This window comes from Equus przewalskii, chromosome 19 (assembly GCF_037783145.1).
Source record: "Equus przewalskii isolate Varuska chromosome 19, EquPr2, whole genome shotgun sequence".
Lineage (NCBI taxonomy): Eukaryota > Metazoa > Chordata > Mammalia > Perissodactyla > Equidae > Equus > Equus przewalskii.
Window position 1 is genome coordinate 35,612,033 of NC_091849.1, and position 24,820 is coordinate 35,636,852.

The 24,820-nt window shown below is 48.6% G+C and overlaps 2 protein-coding genes across 9 annotated transcripts in view; one reads left to right on the top strand and one right to left on the bottom strand.

Annotated features, from left to right (window-relative positions):
- The window catches only part of TCP11 (t-complex 11), a 132,881-nt gene that overhangs the window by 66,839 nt on the left and 41,222 nt on the right, over positions 1-24,820 (bottom strand). The gene's annotated exons all lie outside the window — the stretch shown is intronic.
- Positions 22,948-24,820, top strand: part of SCUBE3 (signal peptide, CUB domain and EGF like domain containing 3) — a 37,948-nt gene continuing 36,075 nt past the window's right edge. For 2 of the 3 annotated variants that reach the window (XM_070585902.1, XM_070585904.1), the window contains exon 1: positions 22,948-23,723. In XM_070585902.1, coding sequence (XP_070442003.1) covers positions 23,639-23,723 — 85 coding nt within the window. In that variant the 5' untranslated portion in view covers positions 22,948-23,638. The remainder of the gene's footprint in view (positions 23,724-24,820) is intronic. The other variant, XM_070585903.1, reaches the window with a different exon arrangement.

Sequence of the window (24,820 nt, forward strand, 5' to 3'; positions counted from 1 at the left end):
AATGTGACTCCAGACTCTGTAAGGGATATAAAAACATTTTTTAAAAGCCGCATTCATCAAAGTATAATTCACATACAATAAAATGCAACCATTTTAAGTATATAGCTTGATGAGTTTCAATAAACACATACATTTGTGTAAGTATGATCAAGATACAGAACGTTGATATGAATACTTTAAGATCCCTATCATTTTCCTCAAGGAGTTCTTCATTTGCTCCAAGATACAGATACTTAAGAACGATAGTGAACTATACAAGGCAGCAAAGTGTAAGTTCCAATAATTGGCAAAGATTATAGGGGCTGGAGGCTGGAGGGGGCAACCCCTTTGGAAGTGCCTGGTCCTCATGCAAATAGGGAGGCTCTCCCCATCTGGGGCTGGAAGCTCTCCATCATCCACAGAGGGTCAGGGGAAAGGTAGGCTGGCCACCACAAGACTTGCTTGTCCCAAAATATCTCACCGGCCTGAAATGCCACCATGAGTCACCCCTTTGGTTTAAAACATTTGGTATTCCTTTTGGAATACCTATATTAAAATGCACATAAATTATCTAAGAGACAGCCTTTGAGGTGTGTGGAAAGCCAGTCCTCCACTAACATGGAGAATTGGTTGTCAGATTTGCCGGCTGCCACCTCAGGCGAGGGGAGGTCTGCTTCAAGACAAACCGGGAAACAGACAAAGCAGTTGCTCCATGTCCTCTCCTCTCCTTTTTCTTTTTTTTTAATCTGCTGAGGGAGTGGGTTCCTTCCTTTAGGGCATCTCAAATTACCACACGGAGGCAAACCCCATCTGAAAGGTTATAACATCCGTTTTGATCCAGAAAGAGGGGAAATTTGTGAATGTGTTCAGCAGGGGTTTGGGGGGAGGCTCAGCACGGGGATGTGGGGGAACACTCCAAGTCCCTGATCACCGGGGCATTAAGGCACTGGAGCTTAGGACAATAGGTGTTTCCCCCTGGAAACAAAAGACCGTAGGGGTAGGGAATTGCTGCCTTCAAATATCTGAAGGACAGCTATGAGGCAAGAGGACTGGAATAGTTTTATGTGGTCTAGCTGGGACTAGGGTGGGGACAGCCAGAAGGTGGTAGATATTAGCTCAATATGAGAAAGAACTTTCCTATGGTCAGACTTATCAGGAGAGGGAATGGGTTGCTCCTCGAAGTGGTGAGATCTCCGTCACTAGAGATGTGTAAGCTGAAGCCAGACACCTTTCGGCAGGAATTCAAGCTCTGAGTGGGTCATTGGATTAGGTCTCTTCCATCACTGTGATTCTCTGATTTGGCCCATGGACAGCCCTTGAGAATCCACAGACAAACAAATATTAATTGAGCAATTACTTTGGACAAGGCATGATGGAGGAGGAACCAAAGAACAAAAGCCGTGGCCTCTGTCCTCCATGTCGCTCGATGGTAGAGAGGTGAGGTGTGTTTGGAATCACCAAAGGGATAGAACACACACTTTTGGTGTTTAGAAGCAGAAGATCCTGCCAAGGGCTAGAGTAGTCCAGGGGGCACCAAGGAGGAGGTGAGATGGCAACAGGCCCTGAGAGATACTTCAAAATTCAGACAAGTAGAAAGAAAGGGAAGGGTGTTCCCAGGGGGAGGAATGGTTCGGCCAATGGCCAGGAGGTAGGAAATTACAAAGTGCCAAGCTGGCTGGAGGAAGGTAATGTGAAGGAATAAAAAGAGATGCTGGAGCTGGAGCTGAGGATGCTGAGAGGAGAAGATGGAGAGGAAACAGGCCCGGGAAGGATCGGGAGAGGCACAGGTCCCACAGAGAAGAGGCATGTGGCCTGGGTCCAAGGTGCCCATTTGGGGCACAGAGGATGTTGTAGGGGCTAGATCTCTCCCCCACTTCCAATTGTGCCACAGACCACCAGGCATAATGCCCTAAGACTGCCTCTCACCCCCTTCCCTCAGCCCCACCATGGCCTCCGTCCCCCTCCGGGCAGTGAGCGCTGGAGAAAGACAGGAAAACCCACAAAAATCTTCCAAATAAGACAAATATGTGGTGCAGACAAAAGCCGTGCTGGGTGGGATGAGGTTTCAGTTGCTCCTCAATGGGACAGACCCGTCATAAGTGGCTTGTAGCCGCAGAAAAATGCGTCATCTCCTGCTCTCAGCGGGGCTCATTGTCTCAGCCACCCCCCAAAAGAGTCCATGCTGGGGGCTCCCGCAGTGAGGGAACTGGGGGTCAGTCATTGGCCTCCGGGTCACCCACACGGTCCTGCCCACTCCCCAGCAGGGGGCTCCAGGGCTTCTCAGGGAACAGGGGAATGGTGGGGCAGAATGTCAGTGGGGTCGTTCTAAGCTGTCCCCTGGCTGCGGTTCCTGGTCTTCCTGGTGTGTGTGTGTCCAAGGCACCCCTGGGGTGGGTGGGAGGGCAGCCTCTGCAGTTCCTCAGGGCCCCACGAGAGCATGAGGAGTGGGGGTCAAATGGTACTCCAAATGGAAAAGTCAGCTGGCATCGTAAGTGCCTCAGGGGGACAGTGGTGCAGACCGGAGATGGGAGGAGGTGGCGGGGAGAGGCTCTCCCCAGATCTCTGTTCCCTAATCCCCTCCCCACCCCCAACCCCCTCAGGCTCCCAGGCCCCTGGGGTTCCCGGTCCGTTTCTGCTCCAGTTCCATGGCTGTTAATGGCCATTGTTCCATGTAGAAAGACAAAAATGTTTTCAGTTTAGAGGCATTGTTTTGGACTTTCTCTGTGGGCCAAGGGCTGGGGATGGGAGGCCTCCACTTGGCAGGATGGCCCCAGGCAAGGAGGAATGGCGCTTGATGTAGGAGGGGCAGCCTGGTGAGGGCATAAGTGGACTCTGTCTGTCTGTCTGTGCTGGATGTGCACAGCATAAGCTCTGGGAGGGGCCAGCCTTGCCAAGAGGGCAGTGCCCTTGATGCAGCTTTGGTGCCATCCTGCCTTCTGACCCCTCCTGGCCCCCAGACCCACCCTAGCTTCTTTAGCCCCTGCTTACTTTTCTACTTAGGCTCCCCTTCTTTGGATGAGTCAGCAGCTCTCTCTCTGGGCCTCAAGTTCTCATCTGTAATATGAGAGCGTTCCAAGTGTCTTTCTCCTTCTAAGCCTCAGCATCAATAAGTCAGTCACACCAAGAGTCCTTTCTTCACTCCAAGACTCCAGTGGTCAGAGATGGCCTAGAATTTGGCTGAGTTGATGGCCACTTGGGCAGTGGGCTTTGAGAAGGAAAGTTTCTGCCCCTGGCACCTTAAATATTTCTTTAACTTTACTTTGTAGTCTGGAATTCCACCAGTAGAGAGTCACTCCTTTGGGGTCTATTTCAAAAGCCATTTGCAATAAAATGAAAAGGATAACTGGTAACACCTTTTAACACTGACCAAGAATAATCCTTTGCTTATATATTTCTCTTCACAACGTTGAAATCGTTTGCAGATATACAATCTCATTTGAGACTGTAACGGCCCAGGAATTAGTTGACCATTGGTAGGTTAATAAGAATCTGGACACAGGTGATCTCCTCCCAGGAATTACCTGTATTTTAACAGAGGAATGTCCTGAGGGTAATAATCACAAAGGAATGCCTCTCTGATAGCTGGAATTTCAAACCCTGGGACACCAGGCAGGGGAAGCTGTCTAGTGTGTCTGGGAATGAGGATGCCAGCCTTGAGTGACCAGTGGGTGAGTGACCGGTGGGTGAGTGACCGGTGGGTGCATGCCCACTCAGCCTGGAGGTGGGCTGGGCCTGCTCGGCAGCTGCTCCTGCCCACTGTTGTCAAATCAAGTGACCAGCCCTCAAGGTTCACTGGACCCCCTCTGGGGGCAGATCTGTTTGGGCAGGTGTCTGGGTTCACAGGAAACACCCGAGAACAGTAATGACTTGAAAAACAGAGTGAAAGAGAGTGTAAGTGCAGAGGGTGGACAGGGGGAAGAAGTCAGGAAGGGCTTGGGCTGGATGAGAGCTAGTATGGAGCCTGGAAGGCTACAGAAGGGAACTGCAGGACAAAGGCAGTGGGGCAGTGGTGGGCTTCTCCGTGAAGGGCTAGCTGGGCACAAAAGCTCATTTGAAACTGGCTAGTAGTAATTGGAGACCATCCCTGGAACAGATTTGGTGTTCACAATTAAAAAAAAAAAATGACGATTTATCAGGACTCCTAGATCCTAGATAGTTTCTGCACATTATCTTGCGTGAGCCTTGAACTACCCTAGAGGCGGATTTGATCATCCCCACTTTTACAGAGAAGCAAGCTGAGGTTCAAAGAGAGCACGGAACCTGCCTGAAGTCATACAGCTAGTAAGTGGCAGAGCTGGAAGTCAAACCCAAGTCAACCCAGGTGCCAAAACCTGCCTTCTGACCACTTCTGCAAGGGTGACAGCCATCTGCTAACACCGCCTTCTCTTCCTCAAGGATATTCTTGAGACACAAAGAGCATCCTTGCTATTTCCTGCAAAGGCCATCCTTGACCATTTATTTTTTATGCAACTACTAGTGATAGGGGTTCCTCTCTAGCCCTGGCGTGGTGATGACAAGAGGGAGAAAGTGTTCCTACACTCTAGGGTTTAGCAAACTTTTTCTGTAAAGGTCCATATAGTGAATATTTTAGGCTTTGCAGGCCATATGACCTCTGTTGTGACTCCCCAACTCTGGGGAAAGAAGCCATAAACATTATGTAAATGAATAGGCATGGCTGTGTTCCAATAAAACTTTATTTACAGTATATGCAATTCATACATTTACCCACTCATTCATCTATTCATCTGATCGTTTATTCATTCAAAACACTTTGCTGAGTACCTTCCACGTAGTAGGCACTGTTCTAGGTGATGGGACTGCAGTAAACAAGATAACCGCCTGCCCTCTTTGAGCTCACATTCTTTATTTGTACCCTCCTCGGTGACTGATTCAGTATGTTAGCGTAGAAGCTCTACTGATCACACAGTGGGGAGATTAGGCATTATTTGATGTGTTTTCAACAGAGGGAAAAGGCAAGTCATATCTGAGGATGAAAGGCAGCACAGGACAGTAGTTAGGTCCAGTCATGTGTCACTTAACAATGGGGATATGTTCTGAGAAATGTATCATTAGGTGGTTTCATCATTGTGTGAATATCATAGAGTGTACTTACACACCTAGATGCTATAGGCTATATGGCACTAATCTTATGGGACCACTGTTGTATATGCGATCCATCATTGACCGAAACATCGTTGTGGGACATGTGACTGTATAGATTCCAGAGCCTAACTGCTTCTGCCACATACATAACACAAGTGACTTCACCTCTCTGTGCCTCAGTTTCCTCACCTATACAATGTGGATGATAATAGCAGTACCTAACTCCTAAGACTGTCTTGAGAGTCAACCGAGTAAAAATTTATAACACACATACAAGAATGCTTAACTCATAGGAGGCACATTATAAGCTTCTGTTAAATAAAGGAGATGTCCAAGAGAAAGAAAAAACAAGAATTAGGAATTAGATCACAAGACAGTGACTACTAGATCCAATTTTACCCTCACGCTACATTGGACAAATATATTAATCTTCCTTTGCTCCTATTTCCTCATTTTAAAGACAAATATAATAACATAAACTCCCACTGTCTCTTTCACTCAAGTTCAGTGAATCTGAATGACTTCCTGATGCCAGAAGGAGAAAACCCTTTATTTATAAAAACAGGGGCCGAGCCAGATATGGCCCTTGAGCCGTTGTTTACTGGAGTGCACGGTCAGTCAGGTTGAGGAGGTGAGCTTTCCACTGGTAGACCAATTAAGGAAAAGGGCATTAATTAAGTAACAGGCTGAGTGTCATGGACCAAGGAGCATCCATTAGGCAATGAGTAGACCAAGAGTTTGTGGCATGTGCATGTTGGAGAAGAGTGGCAGAGGAGAGAGGAAAGGCAGACTGGGGTCGTATTCTGGAGGGCGTGGAACACCAGGCTGAGTTTATTTAGACTTTACTCTCAGAAGCAGAGGTTCACAATAAAGTTCCCTGCTTTGGGACACCATGACAGGTAACATTCATATGTGAGACTTAATCCATAAGTATACACCAGAATGGGCTGTCACAGAGATAAGCCAGGTTTTGAGTTCCAAGGAATTCCCTGTGAAAGAGTTTACCATTCCAAGTAGATATAGAGTCCCACGCCACCCCACTCCACCATTTTAATGTTAGTTGCTTATTTTCATGTATTGTGGGCAGAGAAAATGGCTAGTATGTTTTTTTTTACAATTTGTTGACTTTTTTTATGTGTGTGAATACTAAAAATGTATTTGGAAAAAAAATGTAGGGGCTGGCCCCGTGGCTAAGTGGTTAAGTTTGCACGCTCTGCTTCTGTGGCCCAGGGCTTCATGGCTTTGGATCCTGGGTGCGGATGTGGCACCGCTCATCAGGCCATGCTGAGGCAGAGTCCCACATAGCACACCCAGAGGCACTCACAACTAGAATAGACAACTAGGTACTAGGGGAGCTTTGGGAGAAGAAGAAGAAGAAGAAGAGAAAAAGATTGGCAAAAGTTGTTAGCTCAGGTGCCAATCTTTAAAAAAAAAAGAAAAAAATGTGTTCTCAGTCTGTAGGATATAACATATATTTGTAAAGCTTGTTAATTGTGTCACTCAAATCTTCTATTCTTCTCATTATGACTTTTGTCTACTTGACCTGCAGATTTCTGAGCCTTCATCCACAGCCATAGATTTGTTCATTTCTTCTTGGTTTCTATCAGCGTTTGCTTTATATATTTTGAAACTGGGTTGTTAATAATCATAGAAATTATATACTTTCATAAAATTATAACTTTTATCAGTATATCTCCTTTGTTTCTTCTAGTGCTTTTTGCCAGGAATTCCATATTGTCTCATGCTAATATACTTGCTCTATTTTTATCATTTGCTTAGTATATTTACCCCATCTGTTCACATTCAAAATGTTTTGTCATTTCGTTTCAAGTACATCTGTGTAAACAGCATATAGCAGAATTTTGCCCTTTAATAGAGGAATTTTATCTTTTTTCATGTATTATTAGTGATGTTTTTAGACCCCCTATCATTTTATTTTATGCTTCCTCTTTACCCTGTTTTCTTCTTATCTACTTTTTTCTTATTTCCTGCTTTTCATTAGATTCAGTTTTCTTTGCCCCTCTTCCCCTTTTTAATTCACTCTCTTGATTTGGAATTTGATTTTCCAATTCCCCATCTTCTGTTGGTTACTCTTAAGTTTGGGCCCTATATTCTTTTTTTTTTTCCTGCTTTATCTCCCCAACCCGCCCCCCCCCCCCCCCCCCGTACACAGTTGTATATCTTAGTTGCAGGTCCTTCTAGTTGTGGGATGTGGGACGCCGCCTCAATGTGGCCTGATGAGCAGTACCATGTCTGCGCCCAGGATCCGAACACTGGGCCGCCGCAGCGGAGCGCGCGAACTTAAGCACTCGGCCACGGATCTGGCCCCAAGCCCTATATTCCTTAACTTATGATTTTCTATCAATGTCTAGAGCTAATCAGGAACCTTTTCTCCATTAACACACTTTAACATTCCTCTTCCTCCTCCATTTGCCACTCCCAAGTTGAGATCTTCTGGGTAGTTTATAGTTCCAAATTGTTGTTTTTAAAATGTTTACTTTACATCTCAATAATTACTTAAACTTCACTAAAAGTTTTACTAGTTTCTTTGTTCACCACAGTTTCAGCATCCCACTTCTTCCTCTTTCTTGAAGTCACTGCGGTTTTATTGAAGCATTTCTCCTGGGAATTCTTTGAAGAATATGAGGGTAGCAAACTTTCTCCTTATAAAACAAAAAAAAGACTTAAGTTTTTCCTCCTACTTGAACTCTTCATTTCCCTGGGGAACTTTGGAGACAGTGTTCCATTGTTTTTTAACATCCAATCTGATGCCAATTTAATATAATTTTATTGATGACCTGCTTTTTCTCACTGGAAGCTTCTAGGGTTTTTTTTTAACTTTGTTGTTCTGAAATTTCACTATAATGTGTCTAGGTGTGAGTCTTTTTTTCTGGGGAACACTCAACCTAATGATTAATTTCTTTCTCCAACGACTGGGAAATTTTCTTTTCTTAGTTCTTTAATTATTTCCTCTTGTCTATTCTCTGAAATTGTCTTTCTGTAATGCCTATTAGACAGATGTCTCTTAATTTTTTCTCTCAGACTTTCCATCTTCTTATCCTTTTCACTGTGTTTAAGCAGACTTCTTCACATCAGTCTTCCTGATAACCAGACCATTAAATCCATCTCAGACCATCTACTGAGTTTCAAATTCCGATTAGCAATTTTTAAAATGGACTTATTATTATTTTTTAAATAGACTTATTATCATTTTACATCTCTTGAAGATAAATATTATTCTTCAACTAAACTGATTTTTGTTGTTGTTGGTTCTATTATCTCTATTTCTTTGGGTGTTAACTCTTCTATATGTTAAGTGTAGAGCTATGCTATCCAATACAGTAGCCACTTGCTATTTAAATTTAAATTAATTAAAATAAAATTTTAAAAATTCAGCTCCTCAGTTGCACAGCCATATTTCAAGGGCTTAATAGCTGCATGCGGCGTGTGGCTACATACTGCAGAGCTTGAATGTGGAAGACCCTCCATCATCACAGAAGGTTCTGTTGGATAATACTGGCTTAGAGTTTCTCTGTACCAAAGTTTTATTTTTCTTTGAATCTTTAGTGATTCTTGATGTTCTGCTCATCTTTGTGTTTGAGAAGACCTATCTGCCAGCTTTGTGTTCACTCTAGCCTGTAACTGCTTACTGAGGGTGAGAGGGAGATGACTGGCCTGCTGGCAGCTTTTGTCCTGGATGGGGGCTCCCTATTTCTCGCTCAGAGTGTCAGTAGCTACTTGGAGCATTGCTCTGCTGCTCTAGCCCCAGCACCTTGGGGCAAATCCACTACTGCCAACCACTGAACACAAGTTCAGGAACCAGCAAGGAACACCCCTGGGACCTCCTCTGCTTATTTTGAGTCTGTTGTCTCAGGCTTGGAGCCCCCCAAACCCCTCTACCCTCCACAGCAGTCTTCTTCATATGTTTTAGCTGTGGTTTCCTCCAGTTTAATTTCTTTATAGCTCTCATGCTATTTGTTCTTTATCTTTCTGGGATCTTTTTGATATGTTGATGGTTCTCTCCTGTTTTCTCACACTGTAATATAGTTATTATTATTTTTTCTAAAGTTTTTCTGTCATTTTGTACATTGGGGCAGGAGAGAGGGTCTTCGGCCAGCTTGACTCAAACTTCAATAAAACCTTTGAATAAGTATCACTCTGCTCCTTGTAGACACATTTCATAACTAACATTTCACTAAACCTGGTGATTCCCACATTCAGACAGGTGCTGGCTGGCTGCATTGGAATCATCTGAGAATCCACGGGCCCTACTCCTAGGGGCTTTGAATGCACAGCTTAGTTTGGGAATCTTTGGCCTACCTAGTGGGATGGGTGGAAAAGAGATTCAAGTGCTTAAGATAGGCCACCTACTTTGCAGGCTTGTTTGTGGCCCATGCCCAAAGGCCCAGGATCTCTAACAGTTAGGTCACTATTTCCACGAGTGAATGAGACACTGGGTGGGTGTGGTGATGGGGAGCCTGAGGGACCTCTTTCTCCTTGAACTGAAGGAGAGTGAGATGTTGCAAAACCCATTGGGGATAACTCGAGGACAAGACAGATATAATAAGTACAACTGAATGGATTTGAAATGAATGATTGCTGTAGGCGTCTCTCCCTCCCACAGCGATATCAACTCTGCAAACCCCAAAGATCAAAACGGGGCCAGAAAATTCCCCCATCTAGAGATTTTTTTAAAAACTTTAATTGCTATCCTACTGAGGGGCCCAACTCCAGCTTTGAGGAGATATATTTACTGGTTAGATTTGCAGTAATGATTATTATTGTTACTGTTAAGAAGAATACATTCATTGTCTCCAGTGAGCTCACAATGCTGCACAAACATGACCTCATTTCTCCTCTGAAAGGGGCAGGTATTGTTAACTCTGTTTTCTAAAAGAAGGACATGGAGGTCCATTGCAGTCCAACGCCTTGAGCAGGGCCACACATCAAGAGAGGGAAGGGAGATGGAACCAGGCCACAGGCCTCTTCCTTTTGGGTCCCAGAGCTCTCTGCACTGGTCTAGGCTCACTTGTCTGGTCAGTCCCTTGACTTGCCTTATGGTCACAGAGTTATTCTAGGAGTCTGAGGGGATCAGAGCAGTCAGGGTCACCAACATCAGATACCATGAGAGGAAAAGTCATTACTTTTCAGAGGCTCAGCCAAGTCTAGACTCCAGGCTCAGCAATCAAAACCCTCCCTGGTTTGGCCCCAGTTTCACTAGAGTCCAACCTGGCTGACTTCTCTCCCCACTTCTTCATCAAGTACTTCACCCCTGGGGCTACTCAGATCAAAACTCATGTTCGCACCAGATTTGTCCTGTGCCCCAAGAGAAGTTTCTGCTGTCTGCATGTCCCTGGGGTCAACTGCAGTACATTTTCACCACTGTGCTTCTTTGGGCTTTTGCTTCTGCCATCCCCTAAGCCCTGTCCCAGAACACATTTTGCTTTTCCTACCCTCAACCCTTCCTACCCAAGTTTCAAGCCTCAATGTGCCCAAGAAACCTTCTCTTGACTTCCCAGAAGAGTCCCTCTCCCTCTCTGAACTCTTGCCATCCTTATTCATTCATTCCACAGATAATTACTCAGGACCTACTGTGTGTGGCAGACACTATGGGAGATGATGGGGAGTGAACAAGCCAGACAAGGTCCCTGCCCTCATGGAGTTTACATTCTAGTAGCAGAGACAGGAAAAACAAAAGCAAGCAATTCAGTAAGTCAAATATTTCAAATGCGTATGAAAAGGCCTCCAAAACATATGCCAAATCTGCCGATGTCTCTCTGTCTTCCACTCCGTCCAAGAAGGAGATGGCTTGTCTAGGTATGTCAGAAAGGTTCATGTGTCTAAAGGGTGAAGGGGGACAAGAGCAGAGCAGCACAAGTGGGGCTGCAGAGGGAGGCAAGGCTAGCCTACACAGGGCCTTGAAGGCTACACCAAGCTGGATTTCATACTCAGAGCAATGGGAAGACATTACAGGATTTTAACCAGAGAGTGACAAGATTTGATTTATACTTTATGACAGAGATTCCCAATAGGATGAGAGGTGGGGGGGAGTTGTTCTCCCCCAGGGTAACTTTGACAACGTCTGGAGACATTTTTTGGTTCTCACAACATGGCGGGGGGGGGGGGGGGGTTGATACTGGCATCTAGTGACTAATAGCCAGGGATGCTGCTAAACATCTTATAATGTGCAAGACAGCCCCTACAACAAATGTCAATAGTGCTGAGATTGTGAAACTCTGCTTTAAGATGATGCTGGCTGCTGCGTGAAGAATAGACTCAGGCCCAATTCATCTTCCCAAGAAGGTCTTTTGCAATTTATGCCTTCTGGTGACAACACCATAACCTACAAAAGCAGCCAGGCTGGCTGAGCAGGGGAGGAGCCATTCTGAGGCATCACTGTGCAGAGGCCACCTGCTCTGTAGGAGGATGAGGGGTTCCAGAGACCAGCTCCAAGCATGCCCTCTTCCCCCATAGTCACAGCTGCAACCTTGTCATGACAGCTGCTGCCAAGTCAGTGCTCTCCTTCTCTCTGAATGCCAGGCCTGTACAGGGCTGCAGAGAATCTGGGCACCAAGGGCATGTGATGCCTGGCGCTTACGAGTTTATGAGTATTTACAACTGTATGCAAACCCATCATTTACAACCTCACCCTGTAAATCAACATAGTGTTAAAGAGCTCTCCTCTTGCCCCTGCCCCCCAACTTGAGGTTGGTTTTAAGATTTAGGAAAGACATGATTGAGCTGCGGTGACAATGGGAGGTCTGCAAAGGAGGAGGAGACCAGAACCTCCTCAGGGATGGCGCTGGCCACGCAGATGGTGCAGGTAGGAGCGTTTGTCTTCTGTGCCCCAGTTATGGACCATTCTTCTTCCAATTCTACAGAGGGCTTTTTTAAATCCTTTTGGGGTGGGGGGTGTTTGTGTCACGAAAACTTTGAAGAAAGCTACAGAAAACCTCTCTCTGGAAAAACGAACACCGGAGACAGAAGTTTGTATACAATTTAGGAGATTACCAAATCCCCTTGAAGCCTATCCTTGACCTTATTAACTAATTCACATCAACATGTAAATGACTAACAAGGTTCAGTGTATTTCCATTTTAGTGGGGAATAAAGCCCTTGGCCAAAGGTACTGGCATTCTTACTAGGGGAGCTACTCCATCAGTGAGTTCAGACATAATCTAAAGGGGACAGGAAAGCATCTCCTAGCTTCGGAATTCTTCCCTCATCCCTGCCATACTTACTTATAAAACTGGGTTTGGAGGAGGGGAAGCAACAAAGGGAGGAAAGGCAACAGGGGCTGTTTTTAGGCTAATTTGGAATCAAAAGTCCACCTGAGACTTGACCCAATGAGGCTTGTTGGGAACCCAGTATCAGATATTCCTGGTCAGTCCAGAGCATCTGATCTCGTTAATGGGCCAATAAAAATTAGGGGGACAAAGGCTAAGCCTTGGCAGCTCAAATGAATCGCCTCTGCAAGAGGGAGCAATCTCGTAAAGAGTTGTAACTGAGCAAACAGAGGAATCACTGCATTTCATTAACTTTAATAGGGCTCGTTAAGTTGGCTTCCAAAGGATGTGGGACAGGAGAGAGAAAGCCAGACTCATCATCAGGGCTTGGGAGCAGGCTGGCTCGTGTGGACTTCCCCTGAGGCCCCCAGTGCTGAGCTGGAAGTGGCTTCTTTTGCTACCCCCATGGACTCTCCAGCACAGCACGACATCCTGGCTACGTAGGCAAGGAGCCCAGGGCTCAAGGACTAATTCTTTCCTGCCAGGGTAGGGAATGACAAGGACAAAGAGCTTGGGGCAAATCATTTCTGGGCTTGGGCAGACCACCTGGCCCTAGGCACCCACACAGAGGCCCTTCCTAGAGACATCAAAAGTCCAGTTCCAATGCCCACAAGCCCCCACTAAAGGATCCCACCAGCCCAGAGCTTGGCCCAGGGACCACTGTCAATGCCAGTCACGCCCCTGACCTCCTCCTTCTTCTCTAGCCCAGACGTGTCCACTGCCAGAAAAACAGAAAACAAACAAACAGAGCCAGCAGAAAACACATCACCAAACAAACCCGCCTCACATTGTCCTCTGTGGTCGGCCAGGGCCTGGAGCCAGAAGCCGCTGGCCTGGAGAAGCCCAAACAGCTCCCTGGGTACAGCCCTGGAGCAGAGCCTCCTCCCAGTGCACGGTCTGCCTTGCCTCTCCCCCTGCTGCCTCTCGCACTTTCTCCCTCTCTTCCTTCCCCATCTTTCTTTTCCTTCTATCCATTATTTCCCTACCTTTCCCTTTTTTGTATCCCATTTCCCCCCTTCTCCTCTCTGTTCTCTTCCTGCATCCATGATGAAATAAATTTGCTAAATAGTGAAGAAATCCAGCAGAGTACACAAAGCCCAGAGTGTATAATGCCGATTCATGACATGAACTGGCTATGCTGCTGCCTTGCTTTGAAGTCATCAGGGCTCCCACAGCCTATGCAACAACGTCAACCCCTTAGCGTTAGATGGAAACAGACTCTTCATTGTCTGGCCCATCCCACCTTTTACATCTTCCTCCAGGCCCCCTTAAACATCTGTCTCTAGTTGATCCACATTGTTAATTCCCTATAGACATTCCTCCCCGCAAGTCCTTGCTTATCTCATTACCACCACCCGGAATGCCCCTGCCCTCTTCACCCAACTCCATATATGAGAATCCTATGTATTTTTTGAGGTCATCTTTAAACCCTCTCCTCCTCTGAGGCATCCCCAAGCTTCCAGCTGGAATTAATCTGTCTCCTTTATGCACTGATTAGAATTTTATGTTGGCACCTTTATATTCCGGCATTTACCATGTTCTGCCTTATATTCTAATTATTTAAGTGCAAATTTCGCTCTCCTATCTGATTATGAACTTGGAAGGAGGAATCATGTCATCTTTGAATCTCCATATCCTTTAAGTTCCTGGCACATAGTAAGTGCACAATGAATGTCAAACATTAAAAATTGAATCTATGGTCATAAAGAAACACACACACATCTTAACTTCATCGGTGTGGGTGTTTGTCATTTATAATAGTTTCACTTGCAAATGTGTTTGAGGCACTGCGTTCCTTAAGTAGGCTCCCCCAGGCCTGATTTCAGAAGTTCACAAAGGGCTGGAGGATGGTATGTTGGACAGCGGCACCTACTGGTGAAGGGAAGCATTACAGCTTGGGTCTGCCAAAGAGAAGCAACGGAATTTCTCAATCCCCAGCAGGACTGGACCAAGGCCTGAGGGGCCAGTGAGGGCAGAAGAGGAGCAGAATGAGTTTCTCTCTCTCCTCAGTAGCCCTTAGGCTGATCAAGGGTAGCAGCATCCCTGAGTCAGAGTCAGGGCTTGTCCTCTTCCAGTGTGCTGCAGCCTCTCACAGATTGATTTTTGTAGGACCAGAATGGGACACCAAGGAAACCCAGCCTGGCTGTGATGCCCCTTAGCTTTGCCAAACCAGCTCTGTATGATGCCTAAAACAGCTTTCCACCTAAGACAGAGGAGAAGAGGTGGCATGAAGAAGGGAGAGCCTCTTGCCAAACAAGCGAGGCAAACTTTTGTAAGGATATCAACACTTAGCATAAGCACGCGGCTGGCAAACATTCTGAGCCCTTCCTTGCTGCAGGCTTTCTCTTCTAAAAGGACTCTCATGGGAGAGCCTCTGAGCCCTTTGGGAATTCATAGGGAGCCCTTCTTGGAAAATATAATAGAAGCTATTGGGGAACTGAGTTTTGTTTTACAGCAATTCACTTTATGAATTGGTTCATGAATACTCTGAACTGTGCCCCAATACCTCCACCCATCCTTTCTCTAACCCAGGATACCCATAGGAATTATACTGTTGGATGGAGAGGTCCTCCTGTCTCTCCCTCTCTTCCTCTGGGAAAGGAACCCAGTGGGAATCTGGGGGAGGAGAGCCACAAGGAAATGGCAGAAGGAGCAAAGTTGAATAGCTCTCAGCAAAGTTAGGAAGTTCATTAGTGTCCCTAGAGCCCTCCCTCTGCCACACCTTGATTAAGCCTTCAACTGATAACTAAAGCTTTAACAGGCAAAGGCCTAATCCTGTCACCCTCTCTCACAGGGATAGTTGTGTTTCAGACCTGAGGAAGACAAGGTTTAGCTCGAAGGAATGATCCTCTAATGATGGGATTTTAAGTATTGATAGGAAAGATCTTCAATGAAGGAGTGGAGATGGTGAGGGTTCTGCCTCCCGAGTCCGCTTCCCCAAGGTTCAGATCGTAGCTGCCTGTGGACCCCACCCCATCCACTTTGGCCCCACGCCTCTGGTCACTGCTTCTCTCCCTGGTCTCCTGCCTCTGGCTGCTTCAATCAGGCTGCCATCGGCAGTTCTCCAAACCTTTGGGGAGATCCTGAGCTCTGGCTTAGAAGGTTCCAGCTCTGCATCTTTCTCTTCTGGAATCTGAGAGTCTCTGGCCAACGTCCCCTTGTAGCCCCCCTGCATCTCTGTGGTTTTTCTTCAGTTTGGTGTCCACACTGCTCCTCCATTTAACGCCCTCTGCTGCCACCAGTCTTTCAGGCAACCTGAAGTATTCTCAGGCTGGTGGGGGGCAGCGAGACAGGCCAGGGGATGCTCTTCCTCTCTTTGGGATTCCCATGAGCTCACCATTCCTTCATTCATTCAACAAACATTCATTGAGCACATCTATGTGCCAGGCATATGCTTGGGGCTGGGGATACAGTGGTGACCAATACGGGTCTTGCCTTCAAAGGTCTGACAGACTAGTGAAGGGAAACAGACCGTTACAGCACAGCATGGCCAGGGCCATCAGGACCACCAAACTGCAAGCAGTAAAAAGACTTCATAAATGAGATACATTTAAGCTGGATCTTGAGGGGTGGTGGTGGTTTTCCAGCTGGCAAGAACATGGTATGTGCCAGGCATGGTGTGGCTTGGGTGTAGTGATGATGAGATTAGAAGAGAAACATGAAATGTCGTTGGAGAGAACAGCTCAGGACTGGCACAGAGGGCCAGATATGCCATGGTAAGGAGTTGGAACTCATCCCTGTCAGGCAATGGTCCACAGGAGACACAATGAGCGTCTGCGCTGAGACAGCAGCAACAGAGGTAGAGAGGAGAAATGAATTTGAAGGAGATTTCAAAAGTTTCACCATCAGGATCTGGTGGTTTGTTAGATGGGGGAGGAGGAAAGAGTCCTTACAGACTCTGAGAAATCCAGCCAGGGCCGCTGAGTGGGTTATGGGGTCATTAACCCCAAGATGGAGATGACAGGAAGAGGACAGGTCTGGGGAGAGTGTTGAGAAGAACAATGAGTTTGGTGGAGGGTTGGTTGAGCTTGAGGTTTTGAAAAATACCACAGAGATACCTATAAGCAGGCAGAAATATAGGACTAGATAGAAAAGAGAGAAGAGAGCTAGAGGTTTGTTGTTAGTGCCGTCGAGTTGATCCGACTCCTAGCGACCTTGGGTACAGTAAAGGGGAACCCTGCCTGGTCTTTTTGTGCCATCCTCTCCCCTTCTGGCACTATATCAGACAATGTTCCACTGATATTCATAGGGTTTTCATGGCCAATTTTTTCAGAAGTGGGTGGTCAGTTCCTTCTTCCTAGTCTGTCTTAGTCTGGAAGCTCCTCTGAAACCTGTCCGCCATAGGGGACCCTGCTGGTATTTGAAATACTGGTGGCATAGCTTTCAGCATCACAGCAACACACAGCCACCACAGCATGACAACCAGCAGACAGGTGGTGTGGTTCCCTGACCAGGAAATGAACTCTGGCCGTGGCAGTGAGAGCGCTGAACCTTAACCACTAGACCACCAGGGCTGGCTGACTGACTAGAGATGGAGATCTGAAAATCACACATCTAGAATTAGAGCTAGAAGAAAAGTGGGACTAGGGATGTAGATTTGGGAGTCATCAGCACATTGGTGGAAGTTGGAGCCATAATCCCTCACCACGTGGGGCAAACTGTTCACCTACTTTGAGCTGGACCTTCCATACAACTTATCAGCAGTAACCCGCTGACCTCCCAGGTCAGAACTGTATCCTCCCCATTTTCTAGAGGAGGAAGCTGAAGCTCAGAGAGGTGAAGAAATTTGCTCAAGCTCACTCATTGATGGGGCTGCATTTAAATTTAGAACTGTCTGACCACAAAGCCAGTATTCTTTCCAACACCCTTGCTGTTCCTGGGTGAGAGTCCCTAAGGAGGTCACGTAGTGTAAGAAGTGAGAAGAGCCAAGTTAGAAGCACTTAAGAAGCCAGTGGAGGGAGAGTGGCCAGCAGGAGATCGGGGGACTAAAGGGCTGCAAGAAGGGGAAGGAAAAGGTTCAGAGGCTTCTGATGATGCAGAGAGGTGGGGCTAGATGACTGGCAGGCAGCCCTGGATATGGAGATATGGAAGTCACTGGAGACCTAGTGGAGGGATGTCAGAGGGGGGCTGGGCCAGACGGCACTAGGGTGAGGGGTGAAGGGAAGCAGTGAGGTGGAGACGAGGGCAGGCATACTTCTAGAAGTTCAGAAGCCTGAATGGACAAGAGGCAGCAGGGTCTGGGGAAGTTTGTTGTTTCTGCTGTAGGATGTTGCAGGTTATACAGTGTTTATAGGAGGAGTAGCTGAGGTGAGAGATTCAGAAAATGAAGGGGATAACTGACAGTGCCAGCTTCCTGTAGGGGTGAGAGGGGATGGGATCCTTGCACGTGTATGTGGGATTGGCCTTGGCCAAAATGAGGGACCCCTCTTCCAGCAGTGGAAGGAGGGGGGCAGGGGATAGGAAGTTCACACCAGATGGCTTCTGGCTTCTCAATGAAATAGGCATTGAAGGTGTTGATTGGAGAATTAAGGTGGCGGAGGTTGGCAGAGGGGAAACCAAAGTTTGGAAGAGCAGCTGTGTGGAGGGGACAGGGCACAAGCTCAGGGCAGTTTGGAGACAGGCCTTGTGATGTGCAGGGGTCTGGAACCACACATCAGTGTTAATGCCAACTGGCAGGTTAGAGATTTTTGTTTCCTTCATGGAAGCAGCCAGGGAGCAGCAGGTGGGGAGGAAGCAGGTGGCAAAGTGATTCAGGAGTGGGAGTGGGCAGAGAGGAAGGGCTGGGAGGACACTGGGATCAGGGGCCAAGGATGAGCCAAGGAGGTCACCCAAGCTGCCAGAGGAGAGGCTGAAACAGGTGTGGGCAGCTTGGACCAAGTTACACGTCTCCCAAGTCCTGGCAGGGCTGCCAGTGGACCTCTCTGTAAAGGCAAGACTAAAGGCCTTGGAGCAAGTTACTCCTAGAATCCTAAGGCTGGAACAGACTTTGAGAGAGCATCACTTCCAATTCTCTGTCTATATGGCCAAATGGCTCCTGAGCCATCCTGGACAGGTGGGAAACAAGGACCCACCAGGATCAACCTGTCCACTGACCCAGCATGACCCCCCCCTTTCTTCTATTTCTTTTGTTGTTGTTCTGACTATTCTCTTTTTTCTCTCTCCATCTACCAATTGCTGATTTTTGTTTATATTTCTACCTAGTCCATCTATTTCCTTCTGTTTGAGTGTCATCAAGATTCACCTCAAGTCCCTCCTCATCCATGAAGTCTTCTTGGATGATAGACTTGTATTTCCTCTGACTTTGTATGGCACTTTCTGTCTGGATTGCTTGATGTTGCATTCAAATATCCTGTTTCGCATATACAAATCTCACTTTCCTAGTAAGACTCAGGGCATCTGGGGGATTTGCCTTGTGACACAGAAGGGTCTGGAACCATACACTAGTGTTGATATAGCTCTTCAAGCAGGGATCACATTTTTTATGCCTTTTGTATACCCTAGAGGGCCTAGGACAGTGTTTGTTGGGGGAAGGGTGTGAGATAAGTAGCATATGCCACTTGATGGAAGGATTGGTGACTAATCAAATCATCAGGAAGAGGAAGAGAGGAAACTGGCAGCTCGGAGGGCACTGGCTAAGGAGCACTGATCCAGGAGTCAGAAGTCAGGGGGGGACATGGATTCTGCTTCTAGTTTTGCCTCTTAAATAAGTTGTGTGACCTTGGACAAGTCATGTGACCTCTGACCATCAAAGATGATGGTTAAAGTCTTCTAAAGTTCTACTCCTGTATGATCCTCCAGACCAAGGGCACTGCCCTACTACTTCTTGTGTGTGAAGGGGCTAGTCTGTGGCCCTCACCCTACCCCACATGATTAAATTGTGACAGTGACAAGAATGTGTCAGGTCTCTGTGGATTCAGAGGAGGCAGTGTAGGGAATGAAGGAGGTATACAATCAGGCCTGGGCCCAAGTCCTGGCTTTGTCCCTTCTTAGTCATCTGGGTAGGTTGACCCACCTGAGCCTCAGTTTTCCCATCAACAAAGTGGGATGACAATTCTTGCCTGATAGGCTTGTGCTGGAGTGCCTGGTACAGTGCCTGGCACACAGAAAGCACTCAGTAAATGGTAGCTATGAGCTTTAATTTGAGTCTCAGAGTGTCTGTGCCTTCTTAAGGCAAGGTAGAACTGCAAGGTGGCAGGGAAAGAGTGATTCCGGATACCTGGCAGGTGAGTTTCCTTCTTGGAACTGCTGCTGACAAGAGCAGTGTGCTGGAATGCATGGCATTTTTGCAACCCTCTCAGTAGGAATGTGTGACAGAGAGGAACCTATTGGGGGTCAGCTGTGCTCACACATAGCGGCATCAAAGTCTGGCCTGGGACGAGGCTGCTTCTTCCCAAGCACTATCATACCTTTACTATCACACACTGTGGCCTCTGTTCCTCCTGAGAAGTAGTAGAAATAACAACAATAGCCACCATCTACTGAATACCTACTATGTGCCAGGGGATTTCTATTCATTATCTCACTTAATTAACACCGTAACCCTATGAGGTAAGTGTTTTTATTCCCTTTGTCAGAAGAGAAACTGAAGCTCACTGAGATTGAGTAACTTACCTGAAGTCACACAGCTAGAAAGTAGGAGAGCTGAGATGTGAACTGCAGGTTTATTTTACTCTAGGGTCCATGTAGTTAGACAGTGATGTATGCCTCACCTTTGAGGTCATATGACCATACCCATTTTATAGATGAGGACGCTGGGGCTCAGAAAAATGAAATAACTCATCAAGAATAGATAGATGGCTGGTAAATAGTAGGGCCTGACATTGACCTTGGGGTAGTCTAGTTTCAACATGTACAAGTTCTCCACTAGACCATACTGTCTGTCAAAGTAGGGTCACTGGACTCATTTTAAAGATGGGGAAGCTGAGAAGCAGAAAGAAAAAGCAAAGGCTCATGGAAAGAGACTTGGCAGATGAGGGGGAGTCCCTGAGTGTGGTGGAGCCCTGGCAGAGGTGTCCCTAAGCAGCATCAGAACCGATATATATCAGCTATGGCCCCTCCAACCCAGTCCTCTCTCGAGACGTTTGCAGGATAAATTAGAACAAAATGAATGTTAGAAGCATCCCTGAAGGAAAGTGAAGCCCAAAAGCAAACTGCAGCCTGAGAGGTGAGTATAGGAAGCCCAGCGAACCGGGGGACACTTTCCCCCTGCCAGTGAGGGTACAGCATACACTGCTGCTTTTGCAGTACTACTTGCCATCTCGTCATTCCTTCCTTGTCATCTTCCTGAGTCCAGCTGTGAGTCCCCGCAAAGTGGACAGGGCATACGGCAATGTGACCAGTACCCCAATTCACAGTGGCCCAATGATATAAGCCCTGCTTCTGTTCCTTGAAGGGCTGAGGGGTGGCCTGGAACCAGATTTGATGGTGGGGAGCAGGGCATAACTGTCTGTTCTGCCCAGATGTGGAGGAAGCTCATCTGTTCCTAGAAGATCAGAGGAAATGAACAGAGGAAAGGCTGGCAAAGTGAGAAGAAAGAGGAAACTAAAGTAAAAGACAATGAGCCTCCCAGAGACATAGCGGCTATGGTGGGGCAACCCACTCAAGCCTCCCTCCCCCAACACCTGGGCAATGGCCACACCCAGAGGACCAGGAAATCCACTGAACTGGAGAGAAGGTCTGAGATAACCTATTACTCTGCCCCTACAGAATCCTCTATGCCCACCTTGCCTATGATTTAGAGGGTGGGCTGGCGCCCTCCTCCCTAGGGACCCAGAGGAGCTCACACCAGTGTCCAAAGCAAGGCAGACAAAGCAGGGCACAGTGCAATCTCCCTTCACTGCACTGGGGGCTCCTCAGCTCTCTCCCTGTGCCCCCATGTGGATCAGGCACTGTCTGGCAACCTCCAATTCTTTCTCTTTTTTTGAAAACCACTCTCTTGTTTGGGGCAGAGAGGATGGCAAGTTTGCACTTGTCCTCCAGTCCTACACATAATTGGTGGCAGTAAGCAAAGCTGCTTCAAGGGGAGGGGTTTGCCAATGGAATGAAGGAGGGAGGGAGTCCTAGAGTGACAAGGGCTGAAAGGGACTTCTGAGATCATCTGACCCAAACTTTTTGTGGCCTCCACACCATTCCTATGATCTACGTGGTCCCATCCCAACCATCATCTTTCATCCCAGGCAGGAGCTCTCAAGTGCTCCTCCCCCAGGTTTCCTAAGGGCATTGTCTCCTTGCCCTACTGAGCTAACCCACTCTCTTTTTCCTAGGTGAGGACACTGAACCCAGTTGAGATATGACTTGCCCAAAAGTAATCTTCATCCCAGGATATAGCTGGGACAAGAAGCCCAAATCCCTGGCTCTATCTCCATCCTCCTACTTTTCCACCCAATCCCTAGGGAAGAAGGAGTTCAGTTCGTATCCCTGGGGGCTACGGAGGCCTCTGACAAAGTCCACCTGCCACCCCAGCTGATGTGGGCTGCCAGTGTGAAAGGCCTATGAACTGAGTTATTTTCAGAGAGTTTCTGGTCATTGTCTCTTCCTCCTGGGTTCTCTGAGGGCTCTGCGATGTTAGTCTGGGTCTCTTCCCTGCAGAAAACTGGCAATGAAGCATAAGTAACTCTCTGGAGCCTGGCATGGCCTCAGTCGGACCAAAGCCCCATACTGCCCTTTCCAGAGGTCTTTCCTCATTCCCCTAGGAGGGAAGGACAGAAGGCACACAGCTGGTAAATGCCTCAGGTTCAGGGACACTACTCCGTCGGCACACTGTGCCCCTATTTAAAAAAAATATCATTTATCTTTCCTCTGCTGCCCCTGCAGTTGGAGGGATGAAGGCTTAAGAATGGACCGGCCAGGACCACCCCTTGAAGCTGCAAGGGCAGGTTTGGAGAAGTGTGTTATGCATCTCTTTTGTGTTTACACACATAGGCACGTTTCTGTGGGTTAATTTTTGCCCCTGTGCTGAGCTCATGAGAGCGTTTTTCACGTGAGCCCAGTTCTACACGGGTAGGGTGGCTCAGTGGGCTACCTCCGAGGCCTTAATTGCAGAGGAGTCTGCCCTGGAGCCGGCAGTTCTAGCTAGGGGAAGGCTACTTTTTTGTTGGTCCTCAATTAAAGTGGGCTCAGCACTAGGAATGGAGATTGAGTCCAGAGGCTGGGGTGTGGTGGAATTAAGAGTTGGGAGGACATTACTCCGCCCGTTGTTGGAGCCGCTCTCAGTTTTTCGAGGTCCTATGTGGCTGTGTCCCGCATGTCAGGCTGTGTTGGCAGGCATGTCTGAGTGCCAGCGCGATCCCGTCCGCCCCAGCCTCCCCGACACCCTGCGCTCTCTTTGTCTCCTCGTGGAGGTGTGCGTGCAAACCTGCGTCGAACGGCCCTCATCGCGTGCGAGGGCGGGGGTGCACCCTAGCTCCCCTACTCTTTCCGCGGCGAGAGAGGACGAGCCGCAGCCCGGTGCTGTTTGGTCTGGAGCCGAGCGGGGCTTGCATTGATCCATTGATTGTGCGCGGTCTGCGCCTGACCTCCCTGCTCCCGGGGAAGCCGTCTCCATGGAGACTGGGCCCGCTCCCCCAGCGCGGGATTGTAAATTCCTGCAGGCAGCGGCCCGGCAGCCTGGGGAGGGGGCCGCCGCGCCCGGGCGCGCAGGGGGAGCGGCCGCCGCGCCGAGGCCCCATTTGAAAGAAAAAAGGGCACGAAAAAGGAGGTGCTGGAGGAGGAGGAGGGGGAGGAGGAAGAAAACGAAAAGGAGCGAAGAGAGGAGGAGAAAGAGGAGGAGGAGGAGAAAGACGAAGAAAAAGCGACGGAGCTTGAGAGACCGAGAAAGAGCGAGAGGAAGAAAGGGAGGCAGAAAGGGCGTGTTTCTGGCGCTGCGTTTCCCCTCCCCTTTCTCAGGTCCCTCGCTCGGGCTCTGCGCGCTCTCCGCTGTAGCTCTCTCCGGGCGAAGCTGAGAATTGGGTGGGATTATACGGAGCAGCCCCGCCGCCGCCGCTAGCAGAGCCCGGCTTGGAGAGGGCGGGGGTTCCCCTCCGTCAGCGGCGCCGGGCGCCCCCAGCCTAGTCGTGCTCTTCGCCTCGCTCTCCCCGGGGTCGGGCCAGGAGAAGCCGGCAGCATCTGGAGCCTCCCGCCGAGGGCGCCGCGGTCCGTGCCCAGCGCCCGCAGCCTCCGGCCGGGCCCGGGTGGGACGCCCCCTCCCCTCCTGCCTCCAGTGCCCGGGGGCCCGGCCCCCTTCCGCCCTCCCGGGACTGCGAAACCGGCCCCGGCCGCCGGTACCACCAGCCATGGGCTCGGGGCGCGTGCCCGGGCTCTGTCTGCTCGTCTTGCTGGTCCACGCCCGCGCCGCCCAGCACAGCAAAGCCGCGCAAGGTAAGGAGGGAGGGGCGCGGGGCCGCGGGGCTGCCGGGGCTGCGGGGCCCGAGGGCGGGGGCGCGATTTCCGAGGGGTTAGGGCAGGTGCTGGGAAGCGTGCTGCTGTCAGGACCGGGCACCCGCACTTCTGGCTGGGGACCGGACCTGTGGGCGCTGCGCCCCGGGCCAAGGGCTAGAGGAACTAGGGGCGGCACGGATGAGTGAGAAGTTTGGGGGGGGGGGCGCCCTGGCCAGAAGTGACCACGCTCCTCAGGATCCTGCCCGAGACTTTACTGCCACCCCAGCATCTTCGAAAGACTTCTTGCCCTCCAAAAGTGTGGGAGAGAATCTTCTCTCAAACATTGCCAGAAACTTAAGTTCTGGCCTGGAGAGACTGAGAGAATGAAAACTTTTCAGGCGTGCTATGTATGTCTTCCCCTCACCCCCAACCCTCCCGCAAAGTTGGACAGAAATTTGGAAGTTGTCTTATCAGTAGAAAAATAGGATCTATGTATAAACCAACTCGGCTCTCACTGGATGGTAGGGGGCTGAAGAAGAGAAGAAAACTTCTGCAACTTTGGCTCCCAGCAAGAATGTTGCGTTTCTGCCTCTTTGGAGGGAAATCTCTTTCCTCTTGCATGGCTTTCATTTCTTATCATAATATTTATTTATTAAGGCCTCGGGTTTCCAATTCCATTTAAATCCAGGTCAGAATTGCATTAAAATAACAAAGTAAAATTCCAGGCCGGAGAACTCTGACAGATTCCTCTAGGAATTAAAGAGAGAGAGACAGGGAGGCCCTCCTGCCCCCATCCCTGACCCCAGGCCTTATTGCCTGGCCAGTCCCAAGGCTGTGCTGGCAGAAACCAGGCTGGTGGGCTACAGTGCTCTTGGGGACAGCCTCCCCTCCCCCTTGACCTCTTGCTACACCCTTCCCCCATCGTGTCCTCACCCAGGAAGAGATTTATATGGAGAAAAAGAAAACTCCTCCTGGCAAGGCTTTGCCCAGGAGGATATGATTCTGCCTATTGTCCCTTTGCTCCTGAAGCTAAGCTGGGATGTGGAGGTGGCTGGACTAGAAGGGAAAGTTGAACTTGGGAGTTGGGGAAGCCTGAG